We start from the raw sequence: 16372 nt of genomic DNA, 5'->3' as shown, positions 1-16372 counted from the left end.
TGTGGAAAAATTATAATTAAGTTCATACTCATGCCAAGTAAAACGGATGGTCTTAGAAAGATGCTGTGACCTGGTTCTATAATAAGAAATGGGGAGGGAACTTGAATTCTCATGTATCATTTTCAGGTTTGTTTCTTTTTTTTAAGACAGAGATGGGAAAATTCTTGTAAAAAGATAATGTGACGCAGGATTTCACAATTTACTTTAGAAAAGTTCTTTTGAGGAAATAAGATTTTCCTCCCTTCCTAAACTTGAATCTTATTGCTTCAGCCTAATGTTTGTGAACCAAAGGGGGAGGATAAGAAGAGAAACAGACTAGACAGAAACAATACACTCTACAGCAGAAACTTTTAACACGTTAAAAGACAAAAAAAAAAAAAAAATAAGTCGAAAAAGGAATGTTTCAGCATTTAGTAATTGTATTTATTATAACGAATATAAATATTTATAGTTTAACATCATACAATATATTTAGAAGTTTATTTTGTAACATCAATGCCTCTTGGCATTAGCATTGCAGGGTGGTGAGTCAGATATGAACTTCGCATTTCCCCCAAAAATGTCCTAGGTGTGGTGCTATTGAAACTTCAGCTGGATTATTTAAATTACCTACCGACTAAAGTTGCAAATATTTTAACAGAAGTAAATATTTTCACTGAATAGGTCTGTATTGAATAAGAACGAGTTGGATAGAAAGGAGGCGAAGGTCTCCAGGTAGTCCTGGAGCTCAGAAAGAGCACAGATTTTGAGTGGGTCAAGAGATACTCATCATGTGGCTCTCTGGTTCCATTTGATTGGGCTGGAAAAAAATTCCTTTCTGGGGATGGCAGAGAAGACCTACTTTATAAACATACAGGAGTTGCCACTCTGGTGCAATGTGATCCTCCATGTCTGTGCAGCGCCAGGATGCAGGTTTGATTCCCAGCCTGATGCAGTGGGTTAAAGGATTCAGTGTTGCCACAGCTGTGGTGTAGGTTGCAGCGGCGGCTTGGATGTGATCCTTGAAACTCCATATGTTGCAGGGTGGCCAAAAAAAGAAAAAAGAAAACAAACAAACAAACATACACAGACTTTAAAAAATTATTTTGCTTTTCTTGGCATTTAAATTATGGAGACCGATGAAAGCGGTAATTATGGGGACTTACCACACATCTGGAAAGTGATTTGGGAAAACGTAAGAGACAGCTGTGCCACCCTGTTCTAAGTGATTATCTGCTGAGCACCAAGTGAGGAGTGGATATTGCAGGGTGTGAAATGTTTGCTGTCTTTGGCCTGAGTTGTGTTGAACAGCTGCTTTCTTCCTCATGAGCAATAGCTATTTTCTAGGCCCCTGAACTATTGGGGAGTTCTGAGTGATTGCGAGTGAGGAATAGGGAATTAAACTTTTTCACTAGTAAGAAAAATTTTGATCAGCAACTAGGAAACTTTAGAAGTGAACAGTTGGCTTTGAAGATAGGTGTTCTAGGATATACGAGAGAGAGAAAAGGGAAAGAAAGTGATTTGAACAAAACTACATAAGTAATTATTTTTACAACTTTTTCAGGTGGGCTTGATCAGTCCAAGAAAGTAGTGGATTGTGATTAAGTCATACAGTTCGTAAACCAGAAGGCTGATTCTTTTTGAGAAGTCATCAATCATGGCTGGAGTGTCTTAGCTTGGTCAGTACAACTCTTAGCGCTTCTGTGAATGAGAGAGTGGGAGAGGGAGAGAGAGAGAGATACGAATTTCCGTTAAGAAGAGCAAGCCATGGGGAAGTGTGGGGATATAACCCCTCACATAACTTCACTCACATATAGAAGATGCAGATTTTGTATTTGGTTAGGAATGGCAGGTATGTTTCATCTCCTGGAGAGATGAAGGCAGAAGTTTCTCAATGACGGTGATTTCATACCCTCAAGACCAAGATAGTTCTCAAGAGCCCAGGATCTTCTGGGAGCCCCAGTTGCTGCAGGGAGTGGCAGGATCTGGGTAATAATGCATAAAGAAGGGCTCTCAGGTGACACTGTGGCAAGTCGTGTCCCTTCCACCTTCCATCCCTCACTGCGAAGGAAGCTGCTGGATGCGTCCCAATGTTTGCTGGAGGGGGAGCTAAAAAACCTGGAGGCCCTTGGAGAGAACTGGGATGGTGAGGGCTTTGGGTCTTTGAGGTGTCAGCAAGCCTCCTGGGTCAGCAGAAGGCGGGTACCATGATGTTAAAGGTAAAGCCCAGTTCTCTTTGTCCTAGGAACTGTGCAGATCCTTCTCCACTGGCCAAGGCAGTGGTGGACTCGAGCCCAAGCCTCAGTGGGCCCTTAGCTGGCGGTAGCTGGTGGTTGGAATAGATGCTCCATGGAAGCAGCTCTTCTGCCCTTGCTCTTTCCTAAAGTTTCTTCCAGTACTTTCTCCTGCTGTTAAGGGTGGGGAGTAGGGAGAAAACTGCTGCCTGATGTAGAGCAGGGGCAGTCTGCTGCTCTCTGTCTCCTCTGGTTCTCCCGGTAGGCAGGTCTCAGTCCCCTTCTCCAGTGTGCAGAGATGAAGGGGCTTGAACGCCAGGCTGGTAAGTTTGGGGTTTGCTTGCAGAGGGGGTTACTCGGGGCAGAATGAGTAATTCTTAGCTGGGAGAGACCTGGTCTGACCCCTGTTTTGCAAAGTCACTTTGGTGGCTGGGTCCAGGGCAGAAGAGGCAACATGGAGAAGGAGACAGGAAAACCAGTCAGGAGGAGGTTGTAGATTGTTGTGCTCTGGCCCCCAGGGCATGTGCTGTTGAGTTGAGACGAGTCAGGACAAACCTTCGGATCATAATCTGATTTATGATGCTGTGTGTCAGGAACCTCACCTCCACGGAAGGCAGTAAAGCAAAGACGGGCAGGCCGAGCACTCCGATCCTTTCCTCGGCTGCTAGCAGCAGACTTGCATTTGGCATCCTGTCGTTTCCCTCCCGTAAACTTGACAATAGACATTTTGAAGGGGCCGGTAGGCACCTGCCACCTCCACTGTCTCCATCCAGCCTGTCATCTCAGAGTCAAGGGAATGACTTTTGCCTAGACATGTTCAAACATCCTACTGTTCTTATAAAGAGCCCCAGCCCTCACTCTATCCTGGGGACTTTGAAGCAATTCCTTCAAACATAGTATACATTTTACTGGTGAGAAAGGAAGACTCTTGTCTAAAAAAAAAAATCACTTCTTTCCATTTCGGTTTCTCCGCTCCCTTAGTTCTGTGAAATCAGTGAGTGCAAAAAAAAAGAAGCATAGAGATGCTGTCTTGCTCTGACCACGCCTCCTGACCAGGGCGGCGAGGTCTTCAGCAGAAAGGTTTTTGGAGAACTCTAAACTCTGCCTGCATCCACGTGTGCCCTGCAGTCAGTCACATGCTGCTCAGGGTGTCGTGCTGACGTTAGCTGTGGGACAGGGCTGGCCGGTGGTCTGTCACAGGGAAAAGGGGTGTGCACCTTTTCAGTTGTCTAGGAGTTCTTGTGTTTTCCTTGGTTATCTAGCTAAAATCATTTCCCTTGGTTGCCTTGGTCGGGTCATTCATTTACATTGAAGAAGGAACATCGCAGAAGCATCCTTTTCAAAGGGGCAGGGGAGATGCTTCTCTGAATAAAGAATGAAAGAATGACTGGAAGAAACGGCATAAACCTCCAACTGTACACAGCATTGCTGTCATCCCATGTGTATGTGTTCAAACATGGACTCTGGAATCAATTTCCCTGAAGGAAGACTATCGTCTGAAACATTGTCTTGTAGTGAATATTATTAGCTAATTAACTGAGCACTGACCATGTGCCAGGAACGCTGTGAGGGCCCACGCCCTGAGGGTTTCATGTCACATCATTACTCCTCACGGGGAGGTAGGTGCTGTTAGGTGCTGTTATTGTTCCAGTGTTGCCAGAGATGGGGACACATGCCAAGGCCGCGGAGCCAGAAGTGGCGGTAGAGCTGGGTGTGACCTCGGGGATGCGGGCTCCAGAGCAGCTTCCGGGCCCTTCCCTAAATGGAGAATCACCGACAGATTTCCTTATTTATGTAGGTGAATTTGTACGTGTCCTCTTGCAAGTACTTGAACAACATAGGGAAGACGATTTCGTGCTTTTCTGAGGTCTCGTGGGAGGAATGGTTCAGGTGTGCCCCAGATGTGCCATTCGCTGTTGGCTTCTGCCTTCTCAGCTTCCCATCAGCATCTCCCCAAGGGGACCTCCTGGCACCTGGATTTCTCAAAAGCTTCCCTGGAGGTTCTGATGCAGCCCCTCATTAGGCGGAAGGGAGCCTCACCCTGACAGTGTCCTTCCCCTACACCCGCTGAGGGGGTTTTCATGTCCCTGTAAGGCAGGCGGGGGTGTGAGTTAAAACCGTGGCTTTGGCACCAGACATTCCTGAGCTGGGGACCTGGCTTCTTGACTTGGTAGCCCTGGAATCTTTGGGCTGTCACTCTCCTTCTTTGAGTAGCTGTTTTTCCATCTGTCCAGTGAGGAAATTAGGTCTGTCCTAAGGATTAGGAGGTGTCAAGTGTAAACCTTAGCCAGGCACAAGTTCACCACTTTAAAAATCCAGGCTGCATCTGCTGACCCCAAGATGCAGACTATTCTATTTAGAATGAATAAGCAATGCGGTCCTACTGTACAGCACAGGGAACTATATCCAGTCTGCTGGGATAGAACACGATGGAAGATAATATGAGAAAAAGAATGTATATATATGGATGGCTGGGTCACTTTGCTGTACAGCAGAAATTGACACAACATTATAAATCAACTATAATAAGAATTTTTTTAAAAAGATAACAACATAGATCAATGACACGAATAAAACTAAGAAATGGACCATAAAAAAAAAAAATCCTGGCTGTTAGTGGTATAAACGCTACGTGGAGGGAGACTAGGTGACATGGGGCGTTTGCAGGTGGACTGACCAACCGCCTTTGTCTTCTGCTCTTTTTTTTCCCCGCCCTCGTCACCCTCAGGACGGCTCCCTGGGAAACATCGATGACCTGGCCCAGCAGTATGCAGATTATTACAATACCTGCTTCTCCGACGTGTGCGAGAGGATGGAGGAGCTGCGGAAACGGCGGGTTTCTCAGGACCTGGATGTGGTGAGTGGGGCACTGGGAAGATGCTCTTGCCTTGACGGGCTGCTTGTGGTCCAGCGTCCCCTCTGGGGCCCTCTAACAGCTGTAAGTGGCCAGTACCCTGCAGGAGGCTGCGCTAGTTTGGGATGAAAACGTCAGATCCACAAAGTATTAATCCAGTTCTGTGGGTTTCAGTCTGAGTATTGGTTGGGGCAATAACGATTAAATTTTTGTATTCATTAAAAGACTACATTTTTAATGACTTTAAGCCAAAAGATCTAGGCTAGTTCTTCCTTTCCTTCCTTCCCTCCTCCCTTCCTTCCTTTTTCTTTTTGTTTTAAACAAAATAAAATTTAAAGAAGCAGGAAACCTCCCTAATTTCTCACCTAACAGTAACCACTTTAGTGTTTTAGCAAGTCTCCATTCAGTGTTTTTCTGGGCTTTTTTTTTGGTCTTTTTAGGGCTGTACCAGCAGCATATGGAAGTTTCCAGGCTAGGGGTGGACTTGGAGCCATAGCTGCCGGCCTATACCACAGCCACAGCAACATGGGATCTGAGCTGCAGCTGCGACCTACACCACAGCTCACGGCAACACCGGATCCTAAACCCACTGAGCAAGATCAGGGATCGAACCTGCGTTCTCATGGATACTAGTCAGATTTGTTTCCGCTGAGCCATGAGGGGAACTCCCTTTCTGGGTATTTTTATATCAGCAGTGTAATTCTTGCTTTTTGACTTAACATTTTATTTTAATTCTTCCGTGTTGTTAATACCTCTTTGTAATCACTGTTTTTCATGGCTATATTCTCTTCTCTCACTCAGGTGCATTGAAGTTCATTTGTCTGTTTTGTAAAGACCTTTATGTGTATGATTAGAGGTGCATTTGAACTTGCACATGATACATAGTAAATACATAGCTTAGGTCTCTGTGTGTGCTAGTATTTCTGTGTTGTACATTTATTGTAAAGTATCTTACTGAAACATCTGCATTTATTAATTTAAATTTGCTCCGTAGGTCTGGGATTCATTTTGGTTCAGTGCTTTCACATTGTTTTGTTTCACTGTGGTGACCTCAAGACCACGTCGGGAATGGGAGGCAGAAGAGGCTCAACCCTCCGTGTCTCCTCATCTGGACCATTTCCTTTTTGAGCATCTTTTATATATTAGGAGACTCTTTGGATCTGTTTTGAGTAAGGGGTAACTGCCTTTAAAAAGAATGTTTGAAAACTGCTGCTTCAATTGCATCTTTTTTTTTCTCCCCATAATCTCCTTAAAGTAGAGATGAAAAAAATTAGTAACTAGGAACAGATAATTCGTTTGTTAATAACTCCTTTTATATTCTAAAAGACCTGTTGGGTAAGGGACCCAACAAGTGGTTTAGGAGTCACTGCTGTATATTCCATAAGTAGACATGATTCACTTCCACTGTAAGTAAGATGCTGGCACCCTAAGGCACTTGTGGTTCTTTCCTTAACTCAATCCACGTAAAGATTTCTTAGGTCAGGAGTAACATTATATCATAACTGTCCAATAAGTATTGATCCTTTTTCCTTTTTGTTCACTGATTTAGTGTTCAACATAGGTGGGAGTTAGTGTAATAGAATCGATTGAGGCCAAGAAGCATCAATTGGGGGCAGTAAGCCATCACCCCAGGAGCCACACTGTGGCCCAGGCAAGCACATAGCGTCATTGTTACCAAGAGCTCCTTTCCTCTGACTTTGTCCCCCTGTGTGTGTGCACGGGTGGGGGTATTTCCTTCTTTTTAAGAAAGTATCCTCATGTGGCAAAAGATGCTGTTAAAATTATTTTGGCTTTCCTGTTTGAGGCACAGTTAATGAAAAAAAGGCTTTTCCTTTTGGCAAGATTGCCACCAAATGGCAATTTAATGATTGCACTGAGTTCTTGAATGTGATGATTTTGACCTTGAATAATAGTCTGGTAGCACACTGTCTGCTTGCTTGTCCATTTCATGGTGCAGGGAACAATGGCTGTGAATTGGCAGATTATCCTTGATGTGACCTTGAACTGTTCTTTCCCAAATTCTAGCCGATTAAGCATTGGAGTGACCGTAATGACTCAATGGTGTTTGGGACTCTTGAAAGGCAGCTTCTCGGTAGGAAAGGAAGCCTGCTTGGTGTTGGGGTAACTAACTTCTTCCCATGTAGATGGATGGGCCCAAGTTGTGTGCTGTATTCCAGAGCTGCAAAAGAAATTGTGGGGGGAGAAGACACAGGAGCCAAATGAGTTCCCATCAAAGATGCAGAAGTATGTCGGTGGGTAAAATTGACAGGAGCTGCTTCCAGCCAGGCTGGAAACTCCCCTTCATCCTTTAAACTGTAGTTCGTGCAAAAAGTAAGGTCCTCAGGAGGCTTATTCAAGTTCTCTTCCTGTGAGATTCCAGGCAAGTGCTGAAGGTTAAGTTAGATGCTGTATTTCAGGGCATTCACATGGCTCAGGAATAGGAAGTTAGAGGTATTTTAAGGTCATCCTTCAGGCCTTGCATGCAACTCTGGTGACCCCAGGAAACTTCCCTCTCACAGTGGTTAGCTCATCACAGATTGAGTCCTGATGGGAACTCATTTCTTTTTTTTTTTCGGTCTTTTTTAGGGCCGCATCCCTGGCATATGGAGGTTCCCAGGCTAGGGTAGACCTACAACTGCTGGCCTACACCACATCCACAGCAATGCCGAATCCGAGCCGCGTCTGCAGCTCACACCACAGCTCACAGCAACGCCGGATCCTTAACCTAGGGAGCCAGGGATCCAATCTGAAACTTCATGGTTCCCAGTCGGATTCGTTTACACTGCGCCATGACAGGAACTTTGGGAATTCATTTCTTAAAAAGCTGTCACTTTTCGTCCAGAAGAGTCCTCTTTACTGCATCACATTTTACTTGTATTTCTAGATTTTGAGCTCTGCCTTTAGACAAGTACACAAACTTCTGCCTTGCTTGGCTGTTGGGGCAGCTTCTGGTCTGAGGACCTGTAGCTTAATACTTTTTTTCTGTGCTAGGAAGCGGCCTTGTCCAAAGCAGGGGTGAGACGGCTTGGAGAAGAAATCATCCACCAAAAGCACGAAGAGGAAACAGGAAAACATTAGGAGCCTGAAACATTTTGTAGGGAAAACACAGCATTAAGTTTGCTGTTCCTGCTGTAGACAAAGTCATCGGGGGTTCCCATCATGGCGCAGCGGAAACGAATCCGACTAGGAACCATGAGGTTGCGGGTTCGATCCCTGGCCTCGCTCAGTGGGTTAAGGATCCGGCGTTGCCATGGGCTGTGATGTAGGTCGCAGTCATGGCTTGGATCTGGCATTGCTTTGGCTCTGGTGTAGGCCAGCAGCTATAGCTCCAGTTAGGACCCCTAGCCTGGGAACCTCCATATGCCTCAGGTGTGGCCCTAAAAAGACCAAAAAAAAAAAAGAAAAAGTCATTGGAGACAGCCTTGAAGATGGAGAGTTTGGGGTGATGGGTTAAATTGGTTTTATGAATTTGTTTCATTTCAAATCAGGGTGAATCTGGAGGACCGAGATGTTCTAGAGACAGAACAGATCTTAGGTATTTATGCTTGACTGTGTAAACTCCCGACATGCAGCCTCCTTAAAAGCTAATTACATGTCACCTGGAGAACAAGCAAGCCAAAAAGTCACCCTGCCCACAGAGATGCTTGACTTAGCCCTGAAAAATAAAGGCTTTGGATAATTGTGTTAGTAATTAACTTTCTGGACTGAATATCAAGCTACTTTTCCAGGACTAGTCACCCGGCTCCTGGCCGGAATGAAGCACTTACTTGATGAAGTGCTTTAGGGGCCAGTTAGTTTAGTTGAAGGTCATGGAGAGTACAGATGGGTGAAAATTCAACAGCATGAGCAGGGATTATGTTTCACATTGCTAACTATGGTGAAAGTTTTTATTTAGCACCAAATGGGCCCTAAAGGAACCGTGTGTTTGGACCACAGCCTTTGCCTCTGCTGGGGATTAGGACATTAGTGCTTGTGAACAGCAGGGAAGATGCCCATATTTCCATGCATTTGGCATATCCCTGAGCACTGTGTGTTTTTTTGGCGGCGAGACGCTGCACTTGGAAATGACAGCAGCTTTCCAAGTCCATAATGGGCTCATCTCTCGTGATGCCGAGTCTGACATCTGTCAAAGTAACACCATGGCCAGGAGAGGTGGCCATGGCACCACACAAGGCAGCCTCTTATTACTGGCCATGTCAGCTTCCTTGGCATCTTTGAGGTTGAGTCTGCTTGGATGTTGGCAGAAACAAGGTTGTGTGGTGGTCGGTGTAGCCCAACCCTGATGGAGAGGTTGCCACTTTAGTGAACTGTTAATGACGCTGGATCTCTGTGCTGAATCCTTAGTACATCTGTGTGGGCACCAGGAACCGGGATCCCAGCAAGACTCACCCAGGTCTTTAAGGACCGGGATATAAATCAAACTGTTGCATATTATCCCAGAGACATGTGATATCAGAACCTTTGCTGATGGAGTTCCCACTTGGCACAGTGGGTTAGGAATCTGGTGTTGTCTCTGCAGTGGCTTGGTCAAAGTTGCAGCAAGGATTCAGTCCCTGGCCCACCAACTTCCCTATGCTGCAGATATGCACCCCCCACCCCTGCCAAAAAAAAAGAGAGGGAATCATTGCTGATGGTGTAGGGATTGATTCTGGGACATAATTATTGTTCCTTACAATTTTCATATTTAATCTTCAAGGTATAATTCTAGACTAAGACAGAAGTAGCAAGACTGGTGTTTCTCATCACTAGAGGTGATTCTTGGGGCTTCCTCCGACTCCACCCTTCCCACCCCAGTCCTAGCTGGCGTCCTAGCCACTGGGGTTGTCACAGTGGCAGAAGGCTGTGAGAGACATGATGGAAAGAGGCTGGGAAGTCAGATTGGGGTTCACGTCTTGCTGTTGCACTTTGCTGGCAAGTTGTGTTAATCTTTATAAGTTTCAGTTTCTCCATTTATAAAAGGGGCTAAACATAGCTCATAAAGTTGTTATGTGCATTAAATGAGAAAATTGCTGTGAAGGACCTGGTCCGTCATTGTAAGTGACCTATAACTGTTTATTGCCTTTCCTTCCTTTCTATTCCTGATTCAAAAGCTCCTGTAGTGATGCTGAAGTATCTGTTACTCGTACTTCATTAGTATTTATTCACAGGTGTGCAGAGATTTCTTTTCGCTTTTATTTTAGGAAATTTCAAACATGTATGGATACCATAATATAACAAAATAACTGTGCCTTTTACCCAGTTTCAAGGCATCCTGCCTTTCTCACATCACCTTTAGTCTTCATGCCTGATTAATTGTTATTTTAAAAAAATTCTTTGTGAGGGAGTTCTCATTGTGGCTCAGCAGAAATGAATCTGACTAGCATCCATGAGGATGCAGGTTCGATCGATCCCTGGCCTCACTTAGTGGGGTAAGGATCCGGCGTTGCCATGAGCTGTGATGTAGGTCGCAGATTCGGCTTGGATCTGGCATTGCTGTGGCTCTGATGTGGGCTAGCAGTTGTAGCTCCAATTGGACCCCTAGCCTGGGAACCTCCATATGCCGTGAGTGTGGGCCCTGAAAAGACAAAAGATGAAAAAGAAATTCTTAGGTAAAATTTATGTATTGTATATTTACATATACACACTACTCTTTATAAAATAGGTAACCAACAAGGACCTACTGTGAGCACACAGAACGCTATTCCTTATTCTGTAATGACCTATATGGGAAAAGAATCTGAAAAAGAATGGATATATGTATATGTATAACTGAGTCACTTTGCTGTACACCTGAAATGAACACATTGTAAATCAATTATACTCCAATAAAATTTAAGAGAATGATGAAAAATACAAAATTTATGTATTGAAGTGCACACGTCTTAGCTACGATCCAGTTTTGTCACGTGCATATAGCCATGTCATCCACACCTCAGCATGACAGGGAACACAGCCATCACCCCACAAAATTCCCTCATATCCCTTCCCAGTAAATCCTGGTTTGAGGGCAGAGGTATCTGTCAGTCTGTTTTGGGCCTTTCTGTATTTTTCCACTGGGAACAGTGCATGGCATATAATAGGTGCTCAATAAATATTTGTTGAATTTATTTGTGTATGTAAATATTTAAAACTATTTAATGAGCATCATGCATGTATCTGAGACTTTATTATTCCAGAAATACAGATAAAGATGTGTTCCCCATCCACAAAGACGTCGCAATTTAGTGGGGGCTTTAGACAAGTAAGCAGCCAATTAAAATGCTGTGCAGGAGTGCATAAAAGAGCCCCAGGCCCAGGTTAGGAAAGTCAAAGAAGGCTTCCTGGAGGAGGTGATACCCAAGCCCACCATAAAGAACACAGAGGATTAATCTGGTTGGGGACGGAGGTGTAGACAGTACAGAGTAATTTAAGGCAGAGGTTACAATTAGTGAAGAGGTCAAACATGAGAGAGAAAATGTGGCTTTTAGGGGCCATTGAGAAGTTTACTGTGGCTGGAACCTAAAGTCTAAACAGATGTGCAGAGAAAAGATACATGCTGTCCTTTCACAGGTCCCTGGATTATGAATTATGTAAAAAGATAGAATGTTGTTCTGATTCATCACCATTCACGAGACAAAACAAAAATAACTGCCGTTTCACAATGGTCGACTGGTTGGGCCAAGGTAACCTCGTGGCTTCACACAGTCATGAGGACGTAGTCCATCCTGTCTGGGGGCGCAAGGGGAGGGAGGTTGTTTTGTTTTCTTGACTGCTCTTTTGCTCTTTGCTAGAGATAGCAGAGCATGTGGCACACAGGTTTCTTGTACCTTTGAGCTCCCTACATAATTCAAGAAAAGATAAGGGTTCCCCTACTTCAGCGCCTGGGTGCCCCAGGAGCCTAGAAGCTCCTTCCATTCTTACTCTCACCCACAGGACCAGTAGGTGGGTGGTCTGTGTGTGGCAAATTGTCCTGAGTTTAAATATTCAACCGCTAAAGCCCAACTGTTGCACTGAGAGCATTTGCTTTTGTTTGGTTTCATTTTGTCTTAATGGACACTGTTTGCTAGCTCTGGGCTACTGTTGAATTGCAGATTGCAGTCCCAAACAGTGGGCATTAGACAGGGAGTCTGAACCGCATTCTGCTGTGGGATTCACACACTTGCTGTCAAAATACACCGAGGCGTTCTGTCTTAAGCCAGATGGTAATACAGTGCTCTGCTCTGGCTCCTCTCAGACAAAGTCCCATTTGTAGTCAAATGCCCAGTCCCAATCTCATCAGCAGTTTTTGTACATTGCACCATGTTAACATGGACTTAAGTAGGTCTCTTGGCGGCCAGATCTGATCTTGGCATCTCCTACCTCTCATAATTAAGACGATTTATATTATACTTTTTATGATCAATTTAGGGGTGCTTCCATCCTTTTCAACTTAGAGACCTCGTAGACCCCTTGTCCAATGATGGAAACGGACATATTAGATGTGTTAAGTACAATATAATAGTTGAAAGGTCTTCATCAGACTTTGCAAATGTGAATCAACATTAGCTTTTTCTGGTGTTGCTCCTGAGCTTTCAGAAATGCCTGGTTTTTGTTTGTTTGCATTTATAAACACAAAGTGCCTGGGGGATTAAAAACCAAAATAGCATTCTGCTCAAAATACAAGTGCTTGCCAGAAAAGGAAAAAAGTCTGAGCTCTGTAGTTTTCATTTACATAAAATGGAGAGAATTCCTAAATATTAATCAAGTTGACAGTAATTGAGGACAAAAGTCAAAGAATGAAGGTATAAGAGGCCGCTTTTTGATGGCAGAATCTGGGCTTGGAGGGAAAAGGAGTGTCTTGGTTTTTGGAATGGGGACCTTTCAGAGTGAAGTGAGGCCCAGGCCAGGTGCCTTTTTGCCCCCATGTATTAAACCCAGGTTACCGAAACTGTAGCATGAGCTCAATGTTTACATTTAACAATTAGACACTTTGCATGTGGAAGATTACCATGTCATTTATTTGTGCTAATCACGAACTAATTAGAGACTATTTAAACATACTAATTTGTAGCACACAGTATGGTCTTGACGTGAAACAAAATGTGAAGGCATGTGATGCCCGCTTCCTTATTTTCAGGCCCTAAGAGTGAGTTTCTACAGCTGTATCTATAATGTCACCTGATGATATGGCCAAAGATCTGTTTGAGGCCCTCGGTAAAGTCGGAGTGGCCCAGGTCAGGCTGTGTATCAAGGCTGGGCGTGGTTGAGATGGCGAGGGTTGGGCGTCTGGGGTGGGATCAGGCGGATGTGTGCAGCCAGCGCCTGGACAGGAAGTCACCTGAAGCAGGACCTTGAGCCTTTGCTGGTGTTGATACACACATCTGGCGTTGGCCTCCAGATGTCATAGGTCCATATTTTCTTTTGTTTTAAATTTTTTTCTTTTTTCAGCCGCACTCATGGCATATGGGAATTCTCGGGCCAGGGATGGAACCCACTGTGCTGGGCCAGAGAGGGAACCTGCGCTTGCTGCAGAGACAGCACCAGATCCTTAACCTGCTTCACCACAGCGGGAACTCCTAGGTCCATATTTTAGATGAATCTCACCACAGCTCCTGGGCACCAACCAGAACGACTGAGAACAAAGAATTGGGCCCAGAACACCAAGAATATTGACTAGACCTTTCTCTGGCCACTTCTTTTGAGAAGCTCACTACACCCATTTCAGCTGTAGTTTTTGATTTGGAGCTGCTTTTTATTTTATTTTACTTTTTCTGTTTGGACGTTTCAAGTGTTTTAAATAGAAGAAAGCAACATGGTAAAATGTTGGCTGGTTTGTTCCAAGTCGTTGGGTCAGTTATTCTGGCTTTTCAACCAGACATTGTCTGAAAGAACACAAACTTAAGTGGTCAGAAAGTACATCTTAGTACCCTCAGAGCACAGCTGTTGCCTTCCTTTTAATGTCTCATGATATTACTCAGAAAAGAATGTCAGATTTTAGCTTCTCCCCCACCCCACCACATGTCAACGTGTGCATCAGAAATGGAGGCTTAATTTATCAACTAGCAGTGGCACTCGAGTTCGGATTCAAGAGCAAACCAATTTCTCTAGCTCTGCTTATTCTGAGGCTTGTACGTAAATCATTTATTTATAAGGGATAGTTTGAGAGACTTTCTGCAATTATTTAGGCTATGAAGATGTTCAAAATTCGTGGTACAGCAGGGCCATCCATCTCATGGGCCCGAGCAGAAGCTGATGGAACTTAATCAAAAATAAATCAAGGGCAAGTCCAAACCAGATTGGAAGCACATCATGAATATTCGTGAACATCTGGATGTGTTTCCGAGGGTGTATGTTATTTTTTAATGTCTGCGACAGCAGAGACATGGCTTCTTAACAAAGATGCCAAGAGGAAGACAGGCTTCCAGCTGTGATTTCAAAGGGTATTTTTGTTTGTATGTGTATGTCCTTTCTCCTTGGGGTGTGGGTTTCACATCTCCAAGATACTCCTTTGATCTCTTTCATCTGTCGGAATCTCCTTTGATATTTTATTTGAATTCTTCATTGGAGTCAGTGACTTGACTCATGAAGATTCAACCTTTCTTTCTAAAGGAGAATTTTAACTTAGGAAAAATTCACTATGTAATGGGTTTTTTTTTTAAATTTTCAAGAAATTGTTTACTTTTATTATAGTTGATTTACAGTGTTGTGCCAATCTCTGCTGTACAGCATAGTGACCCCGTCATACGTATATATACATTCTTTTTCTCATACTATCTTCACCATGTTCTGTCCCAAGAGATTGGATATAGTTCCCTGCACTGTACAGGAGGCCCTCATTGCTTATCCATTGCCATTTAATGTTTCTTATGACTCTTTTAAGTGCTGGTGATTTTATGATAATTAGCAGTGAAGCTATTTTGCATGTGGATCACCAGTATAACCCAGCATGTGTAAAACTCAGGGTACTTTATCTGCCTCACTACCTAAAGCACTGCCAATAACTAGGAAGGAAGGGTAAAGTATGAGGAGGCCATAATAACGATGTGATAATTGTCGCAATAATGACATTTTAAAACTACGTTGGACGTTATGAGGCATCGGCATCTACTATCTTATTTAATTCTTTTAATACCCCCGTGAGATGAGTCTTAGTAATCTCATGATTTCAGTTGGGCAGAGGCAGAAAATGGTGCTCCAGGGGGGGCGGGGGGGAACACATCATATAACCTGGTGGGGAAGCTGCATTGCCCACCTGTCTGGACCGTCCCTGCCAGGAACACCTGCCGGGAACCTCAATTTGGGCCCCAGCTGATGAGGATGACAGTGGCTGCTTTGTCAGGTTGTTGTAAAGGTCATGTTTGTAGAGCACTTGGCAGAGTTCCTGGGTATATGCTAGAGCTCAGTGACTATTTCTAGTAATACATATGATTATTTATAATAGAAATACTAAGTATTGAAGTATTGATGAGTAGTAATCATAAAAATCAGACTTGTTCAAAAAATAGTTGGTAGGTATCAGAGATGGGATTTGAAACAAGGAGGTTGATGGAAAATCTCTGAACCCCTCCCCCCTTTGCATTTTGATTCTCAGGAGATTCCAGAGCCCAGCCCCTCCCCCCCAACTCCTCCCATACCCCTCCCAGGAGTAAATCTTGATTTACAGATTAGTTTGGGTAATATAATATAAATATATAAAGAATAATATAAAGTAGTTTAAACAGTTGGATTTTAAGTAGCTTCCTGGAATTTCAAGTTTTCTCTTCTTTCTTTCTTCTTCTTCTTCTTGTTATTTTTATTTTGTTTTTTTAGGTCTACAGCAGTGGCATAAAGACGTTCCCAGGCTAGGGGTCCAATCGGAGCTACAGCTGCTGGCCTACACCACAGCCACAGCAACATGGGATCTGAGCCGTATCTATACCCTATACCACAGCTCATGGCAACACCGGATCCTTAACCCACTGAGCGAGGCCAGGGATCAAACCTGCGTCCTCAGGGATCCTAGTCGGGTTCATTACCACTCAGCCACGATGGGAACTCTCTATTCTTTCTTTACTTCATCCCTGCCTTCTCGCTTTGCATACACACAGATGTACATGATGCTTTACCCTTGGCAGAGTGGAAGTGGGAAATAAAAAAGGGTTGACTCAGTGCTAGATGCAGTCATCTGAGAATGGTGAGAAATGTTCGCAGATGGAGACACAGAAAAATTTTAAAGTGAATAGAAGGAAAAGAATCTGTTAAATTATATTCCCAGTGTTTTAGGGGGAGGCTCACTTGTGCCATATGGAAGTTCCCAGGCCAGGGGTCAAATCTGAGCTGCAGAAGTTCCTGTCGTGGCTCAGTGGTTAATGAATCCGACTAGGAACCA

General features: G+C 44.0%; 1 protein-coding gene across 2 annotated transcripts in view; it reads left to right on the top strand.

Moving 5' to 3' along the window:
- Positions 1–16372, top strand: part of SASH1 (SAM and SH3 domain containing 1) — a 205029-nt gene that overhangs the window by 43074 nt on the left and 145583 nt on the right. For both annotated transcript variants that reach the window (XM_021072069.2, XM_021072066.2), the window contains exon 2: positions 4942–5070. In XM_021072069.2, coding sequence (XP_020927728.2) covers positions 4942–5070 — 129 coding nt within the window. The remainder of the gene's footprint in view (positions 1–4941; positions 5071–16372) is intronic.

This window comes from Sus scrofa, chromosome 1, assembly GCF_054392235.1.
Source record: "Sus scrofa isolate SSC_HxYL_T2T_F1_AM1 chromosome 1, Sscrofa_HxYL_maternal_Yorkshire_Landrace_v2.0, whole genome shotgun sequence".
Lineage (NCBI taxonomy): Eukaryota > Metazoa > Chordata > Mammalia > Artiodactyla > Suidae > Sus > Sus scrofa.
Note: the sequence above shows the minus strand (reverse complement) of the source record. Positions and strands in the feature narration are given on the sequence as shown.